Here is an 18,435-nt window from a genome sequence, read left to right on the forward strand (position 1 = left end):
TTGGCTTTAACCAAAAAGCAGCCAAAGAGGTTTTCCCAAACTTACTGGAGAGCCCAGAAGAGTGTTTTTTGTTTGTTTGTTTTGTTTCTTTCAAGACAGGGTTTCTCTGTCTCTCAGCCCAAGCTGTCCTGTGACTCACTCTGTAGACAGAACTGGCTTCAAATTCAGAGATCCACCTGCCTCTGCCTCCTAAGTGCTGGGATTAAAGGCATGTGCCGCCACACCCAGCCCAGAAGAGTGTGTCTAGTCAGACAGGTTTGTGGGTCACAGACCTGAGCTGGGACCCCAGTAACTCCACTCATTTCCTCCAACCCCTTGAGGTGACTCAGCTTCCTAGGCATACCGGTTGAAACTCCTCCTCCCTAAGCTCCCAAGAACTCAGTACTCATCGGGGCAGCATGCCGCACACACAGAGCTTAGCACACGGTACAGAACTTCACCAACACATACCTAGAACACAGGGCAAGACCTCTGGCTCCTCAGATCCTATGCTTCTTGAACTCCCCTCTAAGTCACCTAAACCCAAATGGTTCCTAGCAAAGTAAACTAAAGAGCAGGTGCATTTGGGACCGAGGCGGGGCTCAGTTTTGGAGCAGTTGCACAAGGCCTGTCAGAACGCGAGTGGAAAGATGACGCATGGTGAACAATGCCTTAAGGAACTGTGAGAGAGGCTCCAGGAAGAAAGGCAGAGGACCTTTGACCTCAGGTGCATTTTGTTCTTGGACGTGATTCGTGTCTCCTGTGTTCGATTTGTAAGACATGTTTATTCATGTTGAATGTCAGAACATAGCTATAGAACCCAATCTGGTCAGTGGACCCTGAGACAAGATACGGGGCCTTCTGCCTTGCTTTCGTGCTTTCCATGATATAGCACTTGCTAGGCAATTGTGTTAAGATTGGTCTGTCCTGAGAAAGCTCTGGGAAAGGGCTACTCTGTCAATGTTTAGTATGTGCTTACTGGCATTCTTTTTTTAAATTATATGTTTTTCTGAACTCAAACAACCTTCCTTGAATCACTGCCTTGTTACCTTTGTGTATAAGAGCGCACTGAAACTGGAGTAAGGCTGCCTACAGCAGTAGACTGTGGTCCACCCCATTCTTTCAGGCCCTCAAATCCCTGGTCCAGCAGACAAGATCTGCTCAGGACTGCAGAAAAGTTGACAAGGGCCCGGGTTGAGCCCCAGCACTTCAGACAAACAAACAAAAGAATTCCATGATTCGATTATTTGGATCTCCAAACAAAAGGTATCTGGGAGAAGCCAGAGTTATCTGGAGAACTGCTTAAACTTTCACTGATATTTTGCTCCTTCTGGGTTGCCGTGAGCTTGCAGCCCTATCTCCAACACTAGTCAAGGTTGGCCCCTTTGTAGGCAATCAGGTAGCCGCAAAAGGGTGAGGTTTGCCCAACTCTGGAGACCTGCTGGGGTGGTAAGGCAGAACACGCTAGAACAGCCAAGTCTCCAGGTGCTTCAACGATCCCCATGTGGGCGGTCGGTGACCAGTTCAGCCTGTCATTTCTTTCTCCCTGCAAATATCCAATCAACTTCACTCTGCAGTTTCTTTTCAGATTAAGAACATGATATCTTGAGTGCATAATCCAGCACTAGAAATAGCTCCAGGAAAGGCCAGATACTATTTTAAACATTACAAAGCCTATGTGCTATGCCCGGTAACACAATACCAGAATCTAGTCCTTACTTGAAAGTAAGCACAGAATATCAAAAATTCATTAAAACTTAAAAAGCACTTAAAAGGATCTCCTGAGAAAATTGGGAGCATGGGGTGGGGGGATCAGAAAAGGTAGAAGGGGAGGAAGAGAGAAGAAGGGGAGGGAGGAGAAGAACTAGAAGGAACAGGATGGTCGAAATGGAGGAGTGACAGAGACGGACAGCAAGGAAAGAGATACTTTGACGGAGGGAACCATTAAGGGCTAGCAAGAAACCTGGCACTAGAGAAGTTCCCAGGAATCCACAAGGATGTCCCCAGCTAAGATCCTAAGCAATAGTGGAGTGTCTGAAATGCCCTGTGGTCAGATTGATGACTCTCTTAAATGTCACCATAGAACCTACATCCAGCAACTGATGGAAGCAGATGCAGAGAGCCACAGTGGAGCATTGGGCTGAGCTCCCAAAGTCCAGTCGAAGAGAGGGAGGAGTGAGGATACGAGCAAAGAGGTCAAGACCATGATGGGGACACTCACTGAAACAGCCCATCTGAGCTAATGGGAGTCTTCCAACTCCGGCCTGCCAGCAAGGGAACCAGCATAGGACCACTCTAGGCCCTCTGAATGTGGGTGACAGCTGTGTGGCTGGAGTAGACTGCAGGGCCACTGGCAGAGACCAGGATTTATCCCCACTGCTTGATCTGGCCTTTTGGAACCCATTCTCTTTGGAGGGATACCTTGCTGAGCCTAGATATAGCGGGGAGGGCCTTGGTCCTGCCTCAAAACAATGTGCTAGGGCTGTTCTTCCAAAGGTCCTGAGTTCAATCCCTAGCAACCATATGGTGGCTCACAACCATCTGTAATGGGGTCTTCTGGCCTGCAGACATCCATAGAAGGAATGCTGTATACATAATAAATAAATAAATATTTAAAAAGAAAAAACAATGTGCTAGACTTTGTTGACTCCCCCTGGGAAGCCTGACGGATGGGGGGTGAGATGGGGAGTGGGAGGGAAGGGAAGGTGGAGGGAGCAGGAGGAAGGGAAGGGAGTGGCAAAATGAGAAAAGATAGGTTTTTTTGTAAAATAAAAAAAAGTACTTAAAAGTGTTGATGAGAATGATCTGATATTTAGCATGTATTTTCTTAACCCAAAGTGTCAAATCTGAACTGGGGACACAGGTCAGTGGCAGAACACGTGCCTCACAAGTTCCAGATCCTGGGCTTCCTCCCAGCACTGAAGAATTAAGTAGCAAGTCCCCAGAGAGCTGCTGGTGGAACTTGGCAAATGGTGAGTAGCGTCAGTCACCATGGAAAATCAAAAGCTGAGAAACACGTCCTGAAATGTGGTCAGGGCCCCTCAGCTGGCAAGGTGCTCCACCCACTCATGAAATGCCTTTTTTTTTTTGGTTTTTTGAGACAGGGTTTCTCTGTAGCATTGGAGCCTGTCCTGGAACTAGCTCTTGTAGACCAGAGCTGGTCTCGAACTCACAGAGATCTGCATACTTCTGCCTCCTGAGTGCTGGGATTAAAGGCATGCACCACCACTGGAAGATGCCTTTCTTACCCACTGGCTTCACCAAACCATACACAGGCTGTGGGCAGACTTCATCAACGCTCTCTGAAAACGGATCTAGATTCATCGCCGGTGGTGTGTGTTCCTCTCACATTACTTATTGTGTCTTGGGACTCATAAAGCTCAGATTCAAATCCCGACTTTAAACTTAACAGGTATGTGGCCTTGGGTAAGTTGTTTAAAGTGGAAACAAGAACAATTGCTTGCTTCCTTGGGTTCTTACAAGGGCATCCTGAGATACAAAATTGAGACGATTAGTGCTAAACACTGTTCATTATTGTTATCTCGGACCAATCAGTGTACTTACTGGTTTTACTTTTTATAAACGAATAAATCAATTGCTTCAATAATAAACCACAAACAATCATGAAGCTCCTTAGAACCGAGCACAATATGAAGCAGAAGCAGTTCAATGAGCTTACAAGGGCAACGATTGCCTGACAGGAGGATGCGACCGTTTGCTCATTCTCAGTCAGACAGAAAGCAAGCACTTCTCAGCATCCTTCAAGGAACCGCTTTTTCACTCCCTGCAGGGCTGTCAGTGTGTCGTTTCTTCTGCTCAGAGTCTGGTTTCCATCAACGCTTGAGGGCTTGCATAAAAGCACGTGAATTCTGTCTGTGAGATTCAAATGATGTTACTTTTCACATTTTTGTCACTGCCAGTTAAGTTGGGAGCCTTTTCTTCATTGCTTGCCTTTCCATGTGGAGTAAGTCGGTCTTAACTATATGCAGTTCTCCTACAGTAGCTCAGGCTCGGTGCAGAGACTGCAGCTAGCACAAACACTGTCCTGGAATTATTTTTCATTATTCAGAGGATGCTAAATATGAATGCTCCCGGGTCTTCGGTACTGATGTTACTCAAGGAGAGACACTGTTCAGCTCCCTTAACATACTGTTTGAATCTCCAAACAATACATTTAAAAATTATCTAGCATTCCTTTTATTAGGTGGAATTTTATTTTTAAAGCCCAAATCGTCTGTTTTATTAACACCTGTACCGAAGCTGTCCTTCCTGAGAGAGGAAATAGCATAGTAATAAGTACAGAATTTGACTTAAAATACCAGCTTACCAGCTTTCTAGCTCATCTTAAAACACAATGGTGAGTCCATTGTGCCATCAGGCTGGACAAAGGGATAATTACAGTAGAATGGACTCCATTCTAAATGTCCTCATGTATCAGCAATCTGCTAACATTTGGGTTAGCTGGCAAGTTTCCTAGTATGAGGGTTTTTTTTTTAATCTGGCTATTTTATAATGAAAATGTAGATTTATCAGTTTCACTGTAAAAAGCAAAAGTTCTAACATTTTAGGGCCCACATTCTCTGCATGGCAATAACTGTCTGGAGCTCAGCAACTGAGCCCGTGGAGACAGCATGAGTCCCTAATACCATCCAGGGTGCTGGGTGGGGGGGAGGGGAACTACATCATTCACTGATGTCCCTTTCGACCTAATCCCTGGGGCGATCTCAGATCTCAACCTCTGTTCTGTACCCTCAGGTGTTCTTCCTAGATCCCAATTAAATTGTTTTGTTTTATATGTATGAGTGCTTTGCCCACATGTATGTACATGCACCATATGGGTGCCTGGTGCCCATGGAGGACGGAAGACACCATCAGATTCCCTGGAACTAGAGTTTTTTTTTGTTTGTTTTTTTTTTTTGGTTTTTCGAGACAGGGTTTCTCTGTGGTTTTGGAGCCTGTCCTGGAACTAGCTCTTGTAGACCAGGCTGGTCTCGAACTCACAGAGATCCGCCTGCCTCTGCCTCCCAAGTGCTGGGATTAAAGGCGTGCGACACCACCGCCCGGCAAAATATTTATTTATTATGTATACAATACTCTGTTGGCGTGTATGCCTGAAGGCCAGAAGTGGGTACCAGACCTCATTACAGATGGTTGTAAGCCACCATGTGAACTCAGGACCTTTGGAAGAGCAGGCAACGCTCTTAACCGCTGAGCCATCTCTCCAGCCCCCCTGGAACTAGAGTTACAAGTGGTGGTGAACCGCCATGTGGGTGCTGGGAATTGAACCAGATTCCTCTAGAAGAGCAACCAGGGCTCTTAACCGCTGAGCCAACCCTCCAGCTCCATTTTAAATGTATAGGCTATGATGCAGGAATGCAATTCCTGAGAAAGACACATCTCACCTAGGTGTCAAATGCAGCATGGCTTTTAATAGCAAAAAAGGAATTAAATCTCAACAGCAATATGTACTGGCTGAATAAACAGTAGAAAAATCCATGCACCAGAATACCAGAAAGACTCCAAACGCAATAAAGAAAATGTGAGCATACAGAAATAGAAATGTGTCCAGAACACATTAAGCAGAAAAAAAAACAAGGTGCAGAAGACTATGTGATCTACAGTCCAATCTGTGAGAGATGAATAATTTATACGCTTTCATTTCACCTGTTGAAAGATACAGCCATCTTTTATTAATCATATTTCTTTTTTGCATTTTTCTAAAGAAAGGGAAGCCCTGTGAACAGATATCCAAAGCTCTTCATGTGTGGTAACCATCAAATCTTCATGTTATTTACCTGGTTATCTTTCTTAGTGATACTCTCTGAGAGTCAAGCTTGATGTCATTTCTTGAGCAAGAAGAAGAAAAAGACAAAAACCAAGCAAACAAAAAAAAACTCCAGGTGGCCCTCGGCCATCCATACCTGGCTCGCTTCAGAAGCTGCGCTCGGGGAGTGTTCCGCGGCACCTGTTGCCTCTTCTACTGTCATTTCAGACACACATAGAAGATGGCACAAGAGTCCCTCCCAGGAGGGCTGCAGGGCTCAGCTGCAGACAACCACCTCCTGGGATCCGCTACAGGAATCTCTTGCCAGGGAACCACCTGTCTCCAGCCCAACTCTAACCAAAGGCAACCAAACCACACCAAAACCAAGACACCAGAACACATGCACTTCTAAAGCCACCCGTAAAAGCTGGGCAAGGTGATGCAAAGGCAGGCAGATCTCTGTGAGCCCCGGGCTAGCCTGGTCTACACAGTGATTCCCTAGTCAGCGTAGGCTAGGCTGTGAGACCCTGTATCAAAGCACAAATCAAAACTATCTGAACTATCTGACTGTGGCTTGTTGAACAACTGGAAAGATGAGAGATGAATGGGTTAAGACTTCAAGTCATCCTCACTGTTCTCCAACAGCACTGCCTTACATGCAGTCTGTACTATAAGTTAAAAATGAGTCCTGTCGGGCTGGAGAGATGGCTCAGTGGTTAAGAGCATTGCCTGCTCTTCCAAAGGTCCTGAGTTCAATTCCCAGCAACCACATGGTGGCTCACAACCATCTGTAATGATGCCCTCTTCTGGCCTACAGACATACACACAAACAGAATATTGTATACATAATAAATAAATAAATATTTTTAAAAAAAATGAGTCCTGTCAAGGGGGCAAGCAAGTCGACCAACACTAACCATAACTAACAAGTACTAGTGCACACTGCTAAGATACTTTTCTTTCATGGCACACAACTTATCTATAGGCTGAGTCCCTACCACAAGGCAGGACGAGGCAGGAACAAGAACTCAAGACCAGCCTGACCATCCGACCGTGTAGTCCTGCTCATTCTTCCCTTCCAGCTGGTCTTCTTTGGTTTTGTTTTTTGAGACAGGGTCGTTAGCTCTGTATGTGTGGGCATGTATGAGCACACTCACCATAGCGTGTGTGTCTGTAAGTCAGAGAACCGCCTCTGGCATCGGTCCCTGCTTCTACTTTGCTTGAAACTAGGATTTTCTTGCTCATCACTGTGTATTCCAGGCTGGCTGGTGCATGGGCTTCTGGCAGTTCTCCTGCCTCCAGTGGGGGTGTACTACGATTACAGACTCGTGGGAATGCAGCTGTGGATTCCAACACAGGACCACAGGCTTGTACAGTAAGCACTTGACCCCCGAGTCATCTCTCCACCCTTCCACCTTACCTTTTGAGACAGGACCTCTCAGTGAACCTGGAACTCTGTGTCTCAGCCTCTCCAGCACTGAGATGACAGGGAAGTACTGCCATACCCAGTTTTTTTTTTAATTTTTTTTTATTATTATGTATACAATATTCTGTCTGTGTGTATGACTGCAGGCCAGAAGAGGGCACCAGACCTCATTACAGATGGTTGTGAGCCACCATGTGGTTGCTGGGAATTGAACTCAGGACCTTTGGAAGAGCAGGCAATGCTCTTAACCTCTGAGCCATCTCTCCAGCCCCCCCCCCCTTTTCTTTTCTTTTTTTTTTTTTGGTTTTTCGAGACAGGGTTTCTCTGTGGCTTTGGAGCTTGTCCTGGAACTAGCTCTGTAGACCAGGCTGGTCTCGAACTCACAGAGATCCGCCTGCCTCTGCCTCCCCAGTGCTGGGATTAAAGGCGTACACCACCACCGCCCGGCCATACCCAGTTTTTTTATGAGTTCTAGGGTATCAAACTCGGGTCTTCATGTTCGCACAAGAGGCTCTGTACTGACAGAGCCAAGCTCCACCCCGGCCCTACAATAGCAATTTCTTACCACCTGCTTTCGGCTGTACATAGTAACATCTCAGAAAGTGCTTACCTCTGAGTCTTTAGTCTGCTGATTACGAATGACTATCAGATTATACAAGATCCTGTCATCGTCTGCCTCTGTGTGGGACACATCATGAGGCATACTCCATAAATTCTTTTCATCATCCCTCTCCAGAGTTGCTCCAAAAGAGGAATACGGATTGTTACCACTGTGAAAGAAAGAAAGAAAGAAAGAAAGAAAGAAAGAAAGAAAGAAAGAAAATGAATTTTGTTAAATGCATGTATTATATCTTATATTTGTATTTTAGAATATAAATAGAAACACAAATTACAACAAAAAGAACCTAAGTTATTTTTCATAATTAAGCATAAACACAATACAATTAACAAAATTAAACTCTTTTTTGTTGTTGTTTTGTTGTTATTTCTTTGTTTTGTTTTTTGAGACAGGGTTTCTCTGTGTAGCCTTGGTTGTCCTAGAACTAGCTCCATAAATCAGGCTAGCCTTGAACTCAAAGATCTACCTGCCATTTTAAAAATAGCTATAAGGGGCCGGGCGGTGGTGGTGCACGCCTTTAATCCCAGCACTCGGGAGGCAGAGGCAGGCGGATCTCTGGGAGTTCGAGGCCAGCCTGGTCTACAAGAGCTAGTTCCGGGACAGGCACCAAAGCTACAGAGAAACCCTGTCTCAAAAAACCAAAAAAAAAAAAAATTGCCTAAAAGGGATGATAAGAGGGATCAGCAGGTAAAGGTGCTTGCTGTCAATGTCTGATGTCCTAAGTTCAATCCTTAGCATTTACACAAAGGTCAGAACCGACTCTAAAAGTTGTTCTCTGACCTGTACAAGTGCACTGTTTTAAATAACATAGAACAGTCAGGTATGGCGGCACATGCCTACAATACCAGCACTTGGGAGGCAAAGCAGGACAATCGCATGTTCAAGCTCAGCCTGGACTATACAATGAGACTCTGTCCTCCAAAACCAAGAATAAATAAAAACAAAATCGATAAGCAGTAAATAATAAAAATGTCAGAAAACTTATAATCACATATATAGACAAGAAGTGATTACTACAGCTAAACAGGAAATTTAACACTAGGTGTCCCAACCAAAAACCAACATAACTTTTACCGGCTTTGAGGTCAAGGTCAAACTTGAAGTGCGGCTGATCCTGTAGTACAACGGGAGAGCTTTGTGCTAGGGCATGGGTGTGATCCCTAGCAACACACACACACACACACACAAGACTGGGGCTGGAGAAATGACTCAGTAGTTAAGAGCACTGACTGCTCTTCCAGAGAACCCAGGGCTCTTCCAGAGGACATGGAGCCTCACAACCATCTGTAATTCCAATTTCAGAGGCTCTGGCCTCTGTAGTACTAGGCACATTTGTAGTGCAGAGACATACATGCAGGCAAAAGACTGATATACATAAAATAAGAATATTATTTGTTTATTTTTACGTGCATTTGTTTTCGCCTACGCTTGTGTCTGTGTGACAGCATCAGATCCCCTGGAACGGGAGTTACAGATTAGTTGTGAGCTGCCATGAGGGCAATGGGAATTGAACCTAGGGCCTCTGAAAGAACAGTCAGTGCTCTTAGCTGCTGATCCATCTCTCCAGCGTCATGAAAAAATTTAAACCCTAAACAACAAATATACACACCCAATGACTTTCAATGATCAAAAAGCATGATAAGGACTAAGAATCTCAAGTGTAGGCTGGAGTCATGGCTGAGTATATTAAAACATTTTGAGCCTGGAGAGATAGTTCAGCAGTAAAGAGCCCTGGCTGGTCTTCCAGAGGACCCAGGTTCAATTTCAAACATCCTTATCGTGACTTACAACCATCTGTAACTCTAGTTCCAGGGGATCCAGCAAACTCTTTTGGCTTCCAAGGCTACCAGCTGTATAACATACAAGCAGGCAAAATACCCATATACATTTCTTTGTTTTGTTTTACATTGGGGCCAGGGACGGTGATGCACTTTAATCCAGCACTCAAGGGGCAGAGGAAGCCCGCTCTCAATGAGTTTTAGGCTAACTAGACTGATCTACCTATCAAGTTCCAGGCCAGTCAAGTGGAAACAAAAACAAAAAGCAGCTGGGCGGTGGTGGTGCACGCCTTTAATCCCAGCACTCAGGAAGCAGAGGCAGGTGTGCACCTGTGAGTTCGAGGTCAACCTGGTCTACAAGACCAAGTTCCGGGACAGGCTCCAAAAAAAAAAAAAAAAACAAAACAAAACACAAAACAACAGCAAAAAACCACTTGCTGCACAAGGCTGAGGACCAGAGTTTGAAACCCCAGGACGGAAGTGAAAGCTGGGTGAGAACGGCAGGCAACCTTTAATTCCAGCCTCAGAAGACGCAGACAGGAGATCCCTAAAGCAAGCTGGCGAGCGAGACTAGCCATGATATTGGCACATCTGTGACTGAGAGAGAGATAGAGCGACAGACGATGAACTGACATCAATGCGTACCCACATGCCTGCACTCCCACGTACATGTATGCCTATTTATACACATATGTGCAATGCCCCCACAAACATACATACATTAAAGGGAAAGTTCAGTCGCCTTGTCTTATACTCTTGCTTCATGAATGTTTCCTTTACAAAGTATACCCATGATTGGCCTCAAGGAGGCTGGTGACGCAGCATGACACACAGGACATGCCTGTACACAGCCCTCGTTAACTTCTGAAGCACAGGGCAAACAGGGTCACATTGGAGCTACTCACTGCCTCTAATAACATGTAGGAAGCATGATAACACCTTTATCACGGGACGCAGTAAAACTGCAGGCATATGGACATGACTCCTGTTTCTGGTCCTCAACCAAGAATTCTTGGTCTAAACCAAGAATGGGAAATTCCTACTGAATGACCACGCGGCTATATAAATCAATTCTCTGATAAGCGCTCTAAAGGAGGCACTGTGAGAACACATCTGTGCCGGCTAGCAGAAGATCCTAGCGGCAGTGGGCACACATCTGTGCCGGCTAGCAGAAGATCCTAGCGGCAGTGGGCACACATCTGTGCCGGCTAGCAGAAGATCCTAGCGGCAGTGGGCATCAAGCAGGTATAATGAAGAAGCCGCGCTAGAACTGTAAAGAGACAGCTAACAACAGAGGTGCCAGCAAGGGAGGCCAATGAGGAAACTCTGCGCGTACCTTGGAAGAAAGGTAACACTAGTAAGAAAAATGAAGGAGGCTGGAAAGGCAGCTGGGGTCTAAAAACATTGTGCTCCGTGGGCCACACACCTAGCAGTTTTCTAGAACGGCTTTACCCCTGAGCAAGGCAGGAGCAGCATTAACAGCTTACAAAGATCCTCCCAGGTGAAGTGTGGGGGATGCTTGAGGTGTCAGGAAAAGATTCTAAAGGTTTGTTAACTCTGCAATTCAGAAGCTAGGCATGGAACAGGCCTGAAATTCTAGTACATGGGAAGTTCAGGCAAAGGATCACAAATTCAAGGGCAGCCTGAGCTGCAGAGCAAGCTTGAAGCCAGCCTGTGTGCCACAGAGATACCCTGCATACATAAAGAAGAGGAGTCGGGTGGTGGTGGCGCACGCCTTTAACCCCAGCACTCGGGAGGCAGAGGCAGGTGGATCTCAGTGAGGTCGAGGCCAGCCTGGTCTACAAAGCAAATTCCAAGACAGCCAGAGCTGTTACACAGAGAAACCCTGTCTTGAAAAATCAAAATAATAATAATATTAATAATAGTAAGAAAATGAAGAGGGGAGGGGAGGAGAAAACAAAGACGTAATTGGCGTGTACGGGGCCCTGGTTTGAATAGATGCACAGATCCATGCATCAGCAATTTAGATAGCTCAAGTGACAGACGGATGGCAGGATTTGAATGAGTGTGGAGCTGAGGAAGTGTGCCGTCCGTGACTGCTCACAGCAGAATCGGCTGCTGAAGACGAACTCAGTGGAAGAGAGCCGCAGAGGGGTGGGAGGAGGCAAAGCCGCCCTGAGATCTGAGTTATTCACCTGGAGAAAGAGTGGCACTGTTTTTGAGGCAGAACAAGAATGCCCAGTGGCCACGGGATAGCAAATACGTCGAGTGTGTAACACCAGGGTTATGGCAAACGAAAATACACAGAAGACATCCAGAGAAACAAAAGGAGGCACTGGGAAGGAGGGATGAGAGGAAATGACCAGTAGTAGGCTGGAGGTAAATGTTGAGAAGGCCACAAACGGGACACACCTCAAGCTGGCACCAGGAAATCTCACAACAGGAAGCAAGAACCAGTCACCAGATTGGGAATCGGCAGAGCTGCCCAGAAAGAGAGGTGGCCCAGGTGCCCTAGGTGTTCTGTGCAGGCAGGCTTCGATAAGGATGCCGAACACACTCGGTCACTCACGGCTGTACTTTGTAGAGGTAAAAACAGCAGGCTGTTTCACCCTTAGAATTCAGTAAGCACAATACACAGCACAAAATGACGTAACAGCAGAAAGGAAGAAGTGACCGATGACGTAAGAGGAGAAGGACGTTCAAGAGGTTTTCCCCCCTTTTCTTGAACATATTTATTTATTTTATGTATGTGTATATGACTTGTCTTCATACACAACAGAAGAGGGATGTTACAGACGGCTGTGAGAAACCATGTGGTTGCTGGGAATTGAACTAGGACCTCTGGAAGAGCAGCCAATGCTTGCCACCTCAGAGCCATCTCTCCAGCCCCCAGAGTTCAAGAGTTTTTATGGGTTCTTTTGCCCGAATAGGGAGCAAGGGCAAAGCACCCCGGCAGAAAAACAGTTCAAGAAAGGCCAGCACAGGCTTCGTGTGCCCACAGAATGGGGTATTCCAAGCTCTGTGCACACATGCTGCAATGACAGTGGCACAGAGTGAAGAAGCAGGGGTGAGCTGATGTCGGACTGAAGACAGTGCTAGGCTTTTGAACCACGAACTATGGCAGGTCAGATCAAAGGGTTGTAGAGCAATGGCTGGAGAAGGAACGAGGAAAGTGCGTAGTTGGGGTGGTGTCACAATCGACTGTCACATGAGGAGCAGTGTGTCTTAGTCAAGTGTTTCACTGCTGTGCAGAGACACCAGGAGCAAGCCAACTCTTTCAGAAGAAAGCATTTAACTGGGGATTTGCTTACAGTTTCAGGCTCAATCCATGATCATCATGGCAATGAACCAGCTTCTTTTTGCCTAACTAGCTCTTGCAACCTGTAAGCCACCACAGCGCCATAGACTCAATCCTTGTATCTAGGGTCCCCCCATTCCACCCCTCCAGTTATAAAGCCACCTGGGACAGGAAGGGCTGGGGCATTATGCCACTAGACAGATAAGAACTAAACTTCTCCGAGGAAAGCCTAGCAATCCTTTCTGAGTGTGGTCCCTGGCAGGGACTCACTGAGCAACTGTGTCATAACCAGCACTGAGAGACTGCTGCTCTGCCCACTAGCACTGACCCTTCTCTGGGACCTGTAGACAGCCAATGGGTAGCCAGGAGTGGGACAAGGCTTGGTGCGTCCACCTTCTGGTTTCATTTGTCTCCTTTGTCTTGTTCCAGTAGGCACACAGACTTGTAATCATTTAAGGAGTGTCTGTAGAAAAACTGGTTAAGACAGAGTTGATCAGCACTAAATTTACCTATCTCATTCCTTCCACAAGACCAAAAGTGTGAAGATAAGATAAATAAGGTATTTTCCAACTGGGTGGAACGTCCAGCTGTCTTCCTACTCTGGATCCCCTGGAGACCAGCCTAGAAGCATCCAGTATTCCCTAGACTTGCAGTCACGTGGATTCCAGGAAAACTGAAGCCTCACTCAGAGACAGACCACCTCAGGATGAGATCATCCCCTAAGTGGGATTAATTACCACATGACTGTAACTAAAGGGCCTTAGCTCCAAGGCACAGCAATCATCTCGCAGGAGCTGAATTGCACGTGCACTCACACGCATGTACACATGTGCATGCGCGCGCACACACACACACACACAACTTCATCCAATGTTAAGTGCTAGCCACTTCATCTGTAAACAGGAAACACATAACACACATAGAAATGCCCCCTACTGAGTTCTCCCCCATCTAGGCTTGCCCTAAATGGTTTGGAAGTTAGCCCGTTAAGAGACTCAAGCTCTGCCTAGTCACTGATATTCAGGAGACAATGGAACAATGGAAAGCAGGAAAAAAAAAAAAAAACAAAACACGCAGGTGCTGCCCTGAGTGAACAGGGCCTCTCCAGGGGTGTTCGTCAGTGCCCCCCTTGCCCTTGTGAATTCATTCACCTCTGAAGAGTCACAACCGCCCCAGCCCAATGTCTCCCTGTGTGGCCATGTTCTTCAATACTAAGAAATCTTCCTTCGAAGCAGAGAGAAGATGGAGTCCTGCCTCTAAATAAGTGATTATTCTAGCAATGACTTTTTTTAAAAAATATTTATTTATGATCTCTGTGAGTTCGAGACCAGCCTGGTCTACAAGAGCTAGTTCCAGTACAGGCTCCAAAGCCACAGAGAAACCCTGTCTCGAAAAAAACAAAACAAAAAAAAAATTTATTTATTTACTATGTATACAATATTCTGTCTGTGTGTATGTCTGCAGGCCAGAAGAGGGCACCAGACCTCATTACAGATGGTTGTGAGCCACCATGTGGTTGCTGGGAATTGAACTCAGGACCTTTGGTAGAGCAGGCAATGCTCTTAACCTCTGAGCCATCTCTCCAGCCCCCTCTAGCAATGACTTTTTAAAAAACATTCAAGGGGCTGGAGAGAGAAAAGAAGTTACTCTTGAAGCATGGGTATGGCAGAGGACTTTTGTAATCCCAGCCTAGACCACTGGTCAGTTCTGATAATTAAAAGAAAGACGGACAGCTTCTGAACAATGGCACCCAAGGACGCCCTTTATCTCCAAATGCACCCACACAAGTGCACGCGCGCGCGCACACACACACCCACACCCACATACAAAACCAGAAGTGCTGAGTCCCCAGTCTTGATCGTGGCAGGTGTCTTCATGACTCCAGCAACCACATCAAGCCACCTTACCCTGAAAGCAGCCAGGAGAGACCAGGATAAAAAGTATAAAGCAAAATAACCCAAGAAAAAGCAGCTTGGGAACCTGTGTGAGCCCCAGACCAGGAAGTGGGCGGGTGTGTAAACCCAATTCGGAGTGGCCAGGAGCCACAGGAGCCTTGGGAGGGCACATGAAGAAAGGGGGGGGGGGGTCCCAACCAGCAGCTGCCCTCCCATCTTCCTCCCTCAGATAACCACATCTAAAAGGCTCTAGAGAAAGTGAGAGCCGCTTTACTCCTGGTCACCATCTGCTGATGATAAATATTTTATGAACATCAGGCATTTGAGAAGTCGCTCTGATGTTACAGCCCGTGCAGAGGCTACTCTGGCTCCCAAAGGGGAAGTCTTACATTTCACCCTAATCTCACCTCAGGGCATAAGACTCAAAGATCAGGAGTCTTCTTTCAATGTATTTAAAGTAAAAAATAAAAATAAAAATCTGCCTGGGGACATGGCCACAAAAGGATGTCAGCTGAAAGTCAGTTACAGAGAAAACCTGGGATTCCTCACCATGGCCAAGGACCGTGTGTAAAAAGATTTTGAAAAGACCCACAAGACATCACATACTGGGTGGCTGCTGGCCAGAAGTTCCAGGGACCTCCCTGCTCTGGTCCTGGGCTGATGTGTGACTGATGCTACGGACAGCGGAGGGAGCAAATCCTGGGTCTAGAAACTCAGATCTTGAGAAGCTGTGTGATCCTCTCCTTTCTCCGCCCAAGGCCTTCTTGTGTGCGACTCCCCAGGAGGAGCTGGCCAGCCCCTTACACTGCCACTTCCCTGTGAAGGAGCAGGTGGTTCTGAGAGCTCTTCCTCTCTACTCTGCTCGGCCCCTCTCCTCTCCCATCCCCTTCCACCCTCTCTCTCCCTCCATTTCCTTCCTTCCTTTTCCCCTTCATTCTTCTATCCTGTCCTCATTTCTTCTAAAACAGTCTGGGTTTTTGTTTTGTTTTGTTTCTTTTATCCAGTGCTTAAACACTTATTACCCAAGCCAGGCATAGTGGCTCACACCTTCAACCCCAGCACGCAGGGAGCAGAAGGGCAGATCTCAGTGAGTTCAAGGTCAGCCTGGTCTACACAGTGAGTTCCAAGATAGCCAGAGCTACAGAATGAGATTCTGTTACCCAGAGTTTAAACCCTGTTCATTTAGACATTGTGGAGATTTTTCTGGACACTGACCTACCTTTACACATGACTTCCTTCAATATTCGAGCTGTGACATCCCTGGAAATGAAGGATGGGAACCTCAGGTCCCTGGCTTCAGTCCCTCAGACTCATGCTCTCCCTTTGGGCTAAAGCAGACCCTAGTGTGGTATACCTGGGTACGCAAACCCTGCGAAGCCAGCAGGGCAGCACCGTTTCTATTCTCTCCTGTTGAAAGGCACTAGAAGGGGCTCTGGAAGCTGAGGCTCCAGCCTCCTCCTCCCCTCCGCTTGCCCTGACTCCTGGCTGGATCATCGTGTGGCCTGGCTTTAAAGTCTATCCCATATGAGGAGGATCCCCAGATCAGAGCCTGAATCTTTGTCCCAAATATTCGACGTCCTCTCTCTCAAGAGATGCCTAGCAGACAGCACTAGCTCAACGTGACCTAAATACGGACCTTGCCCACTCTCATGATGGCAATTCCAGCTTCACGTTGCTCAGGTCAAGAGCACGAAGCTATCCTGAATCCCTCAACGCCTGTCTGCAGTCCAACAGAAAACCCTACTGGTATCCACTTAATCGGGCAGTGGTGGTACACGCCTTTAATCCCAACACTTGGGGGCAGAGACAGGTGGAGCTCAGTGAGTTCAAGGCCAGCCTGGTCTTCAGAGTGAGTTCCGGGACAGGCTTCAAAATTATAGAGAAACCCGGTCTCGAAATACAACAAACAAACAAACAAATAAATAAAACCCATCTCCCCACTAACCACACTAACCACAGGAATTCCTGTAGGAGTTTATTTTTCTAGTCTATTCTTCCCTTCCTTTCATGTTTTATGTGTATAAGTGTTTTTGCCTGTATGTATATATTACACCACACAGGTATCTGGTGTCCAGATAATTCAGAAAAAGGGCATGGGATCTGAAAGCAGCAAGGTTTCTTTCTTTCTTTCTTTCGTTCTTTCTTTCTTTCTTTTTTTTTTTTTTTTTTTTTTTTTTGCAGCAAGGTTTCTTAACAGCTGAGCCATTTCTCCAACCTGGTTTTTCTGTTCTTAATCCAACAGCCAGAGAGCAACTGGTTCTTCCAAAATGTCAATCAGGTCCTGTTTGCCCTCGGATCTATAGACCTGCCCAGTTTCCTCCAGACGCTGGCAGCCTCTCCCGCTCCACACATCACCTGCTCGAGGCCTGCTCTGACCAATCTCCTGTGACCGTTCCTCGCCTCTTCAGCTCCATCCTTTCTCTTAGTACAGACGTAATTCCTACTTTGCGCGTTATACTTACTGCCTACTGTGCCCTTTGTTTACCGCCATAGAGGACCTACGAGGCCCGGGTTCTGTCCATGCTTTTTGCTCAGTGGTTTATTGCCAGCGTCTACCATAGCACCTGGCACCCAACAGACACTCAATAAATATTTGCTGAAATTATTGAACATTCGTTCCCCAAGTTCACAGGCCTCCAAACAACAGAGATGAGGCCGACATCCAAGCCACCGGACTCACGGAGAACCGTTCACGCTGCTCGGCTGATGAAATGGATGGGAATCGGGCTGAGAGTCTTGTGGGAGGAACAGATGATTAGCACATGTGTTTCTGTCAGATGACATCCAGGACTGTGGAGAAATACACAGAGAGGCTCAGAAGAGCGGATGAGCAGGGTGGGCATGGCAGCCGGGGAAGAACTGTCTGATAAAATGGTGGAATAGTGGCAGTTATCCATGCAGGTAGCCAGAGAAAGAATGTCCTAGCCAGATAGGGTAAGAAGCGCTGAGCGATTTCCAGGGTTAGGGATTTGTTTCGCATATCTAAAGAACCAGGAGGGGGTGAATAATTTCATGGTCTGTGCTGACCTTAGAAACACGCTACAGGCTCCAAAGCCACAGAGAAACCCTGTCTCGAAAAACCAAAAAAAAAAAAAAAGAAAAAAGAAACACGCTACAGTAGCACAAAACTAGAAACCACTCTCAAGTCCCCTAATAGAAAGGCTGAGTGCAATGGGAGACACAGTGCAGCAGCAGGAAGAACCAGGAAGCAAGCTCATCACAGAGCGTGAATGAATCTACAAAGTGGAGCAAGAGAGGCACGTGAGAATGCTCAGGGTTTGACCCTCATCTGGGTGAAGTTCAAAGGCAAAACCAGACCAGGTCTTTCAACTGCTCAGAGAAGTGATATAAGGCTATAAAGAAAAACAAGGAAACAACTCTGATAAAACTCTGGATAAGATCGGGGAGGGAATGGGGGTCGTGACAGCCATCTCTTATCCTGATAGGTGGTTACAGGAGTGTGCCCTGTACGTTCTTTATACCAAATGTCTTTTGTCTGTGATATCATTTAAACATATACATGTTAAGCCCAGCACTTGAGAGGCAGAGGTAGATGGATCTCTGTGAATTCGAGGCCAGCCAGCCTCATCTACAAAGTGAGTTCTAGAACAGCCAGAGCTACATAGAGACCTTGTCTCAACAGAACAAAATAAAATAAAACCTTGACACAGAATTCAGGATACCTGCCAAACATTGAAAGAGGTTTACTATTTAG

General features: G+C 46.5%; 1 protein-coding gene across 1 annotated transcript in view; it reads right to left on the reverse strand.

Annotated features, from left to right (window-relative positions):
* Nucleotides 1–18,435, reverse strand: part of Mreg (melanoregulin) — a 61,793-nt gene that overhangs the window by 32,698 nt on the left and 10,660 nt on the right. Inside the window, exon 2 of the mRNA XM_075951747.1 lies at nucleotides 7,780–7,939. Coding sequence (XP_075807862.1) covers nucleotides 7,780–7,939 — 160 coding nt within the window. The remainder of the gene's footprint in view (nucleotides 1–7,779; nucleotides 7,940–18,435) is intronic.

This window comes from Microtus pennsylvanicus, chromosome 17, assembly GCF_037038515.1.
Source record: "Microtus pennsylvanicus isolate mMicPen1 chromosome 17, mMicPen1.hap1, whole genome shotgun sequence".
Classification (NCBI taxonomy): Eukaryota; Metazoa; Chordata; class Mammalia; order Rodentia; family Cricetidae; genus Microtus; species Microtus pennsylvanicus.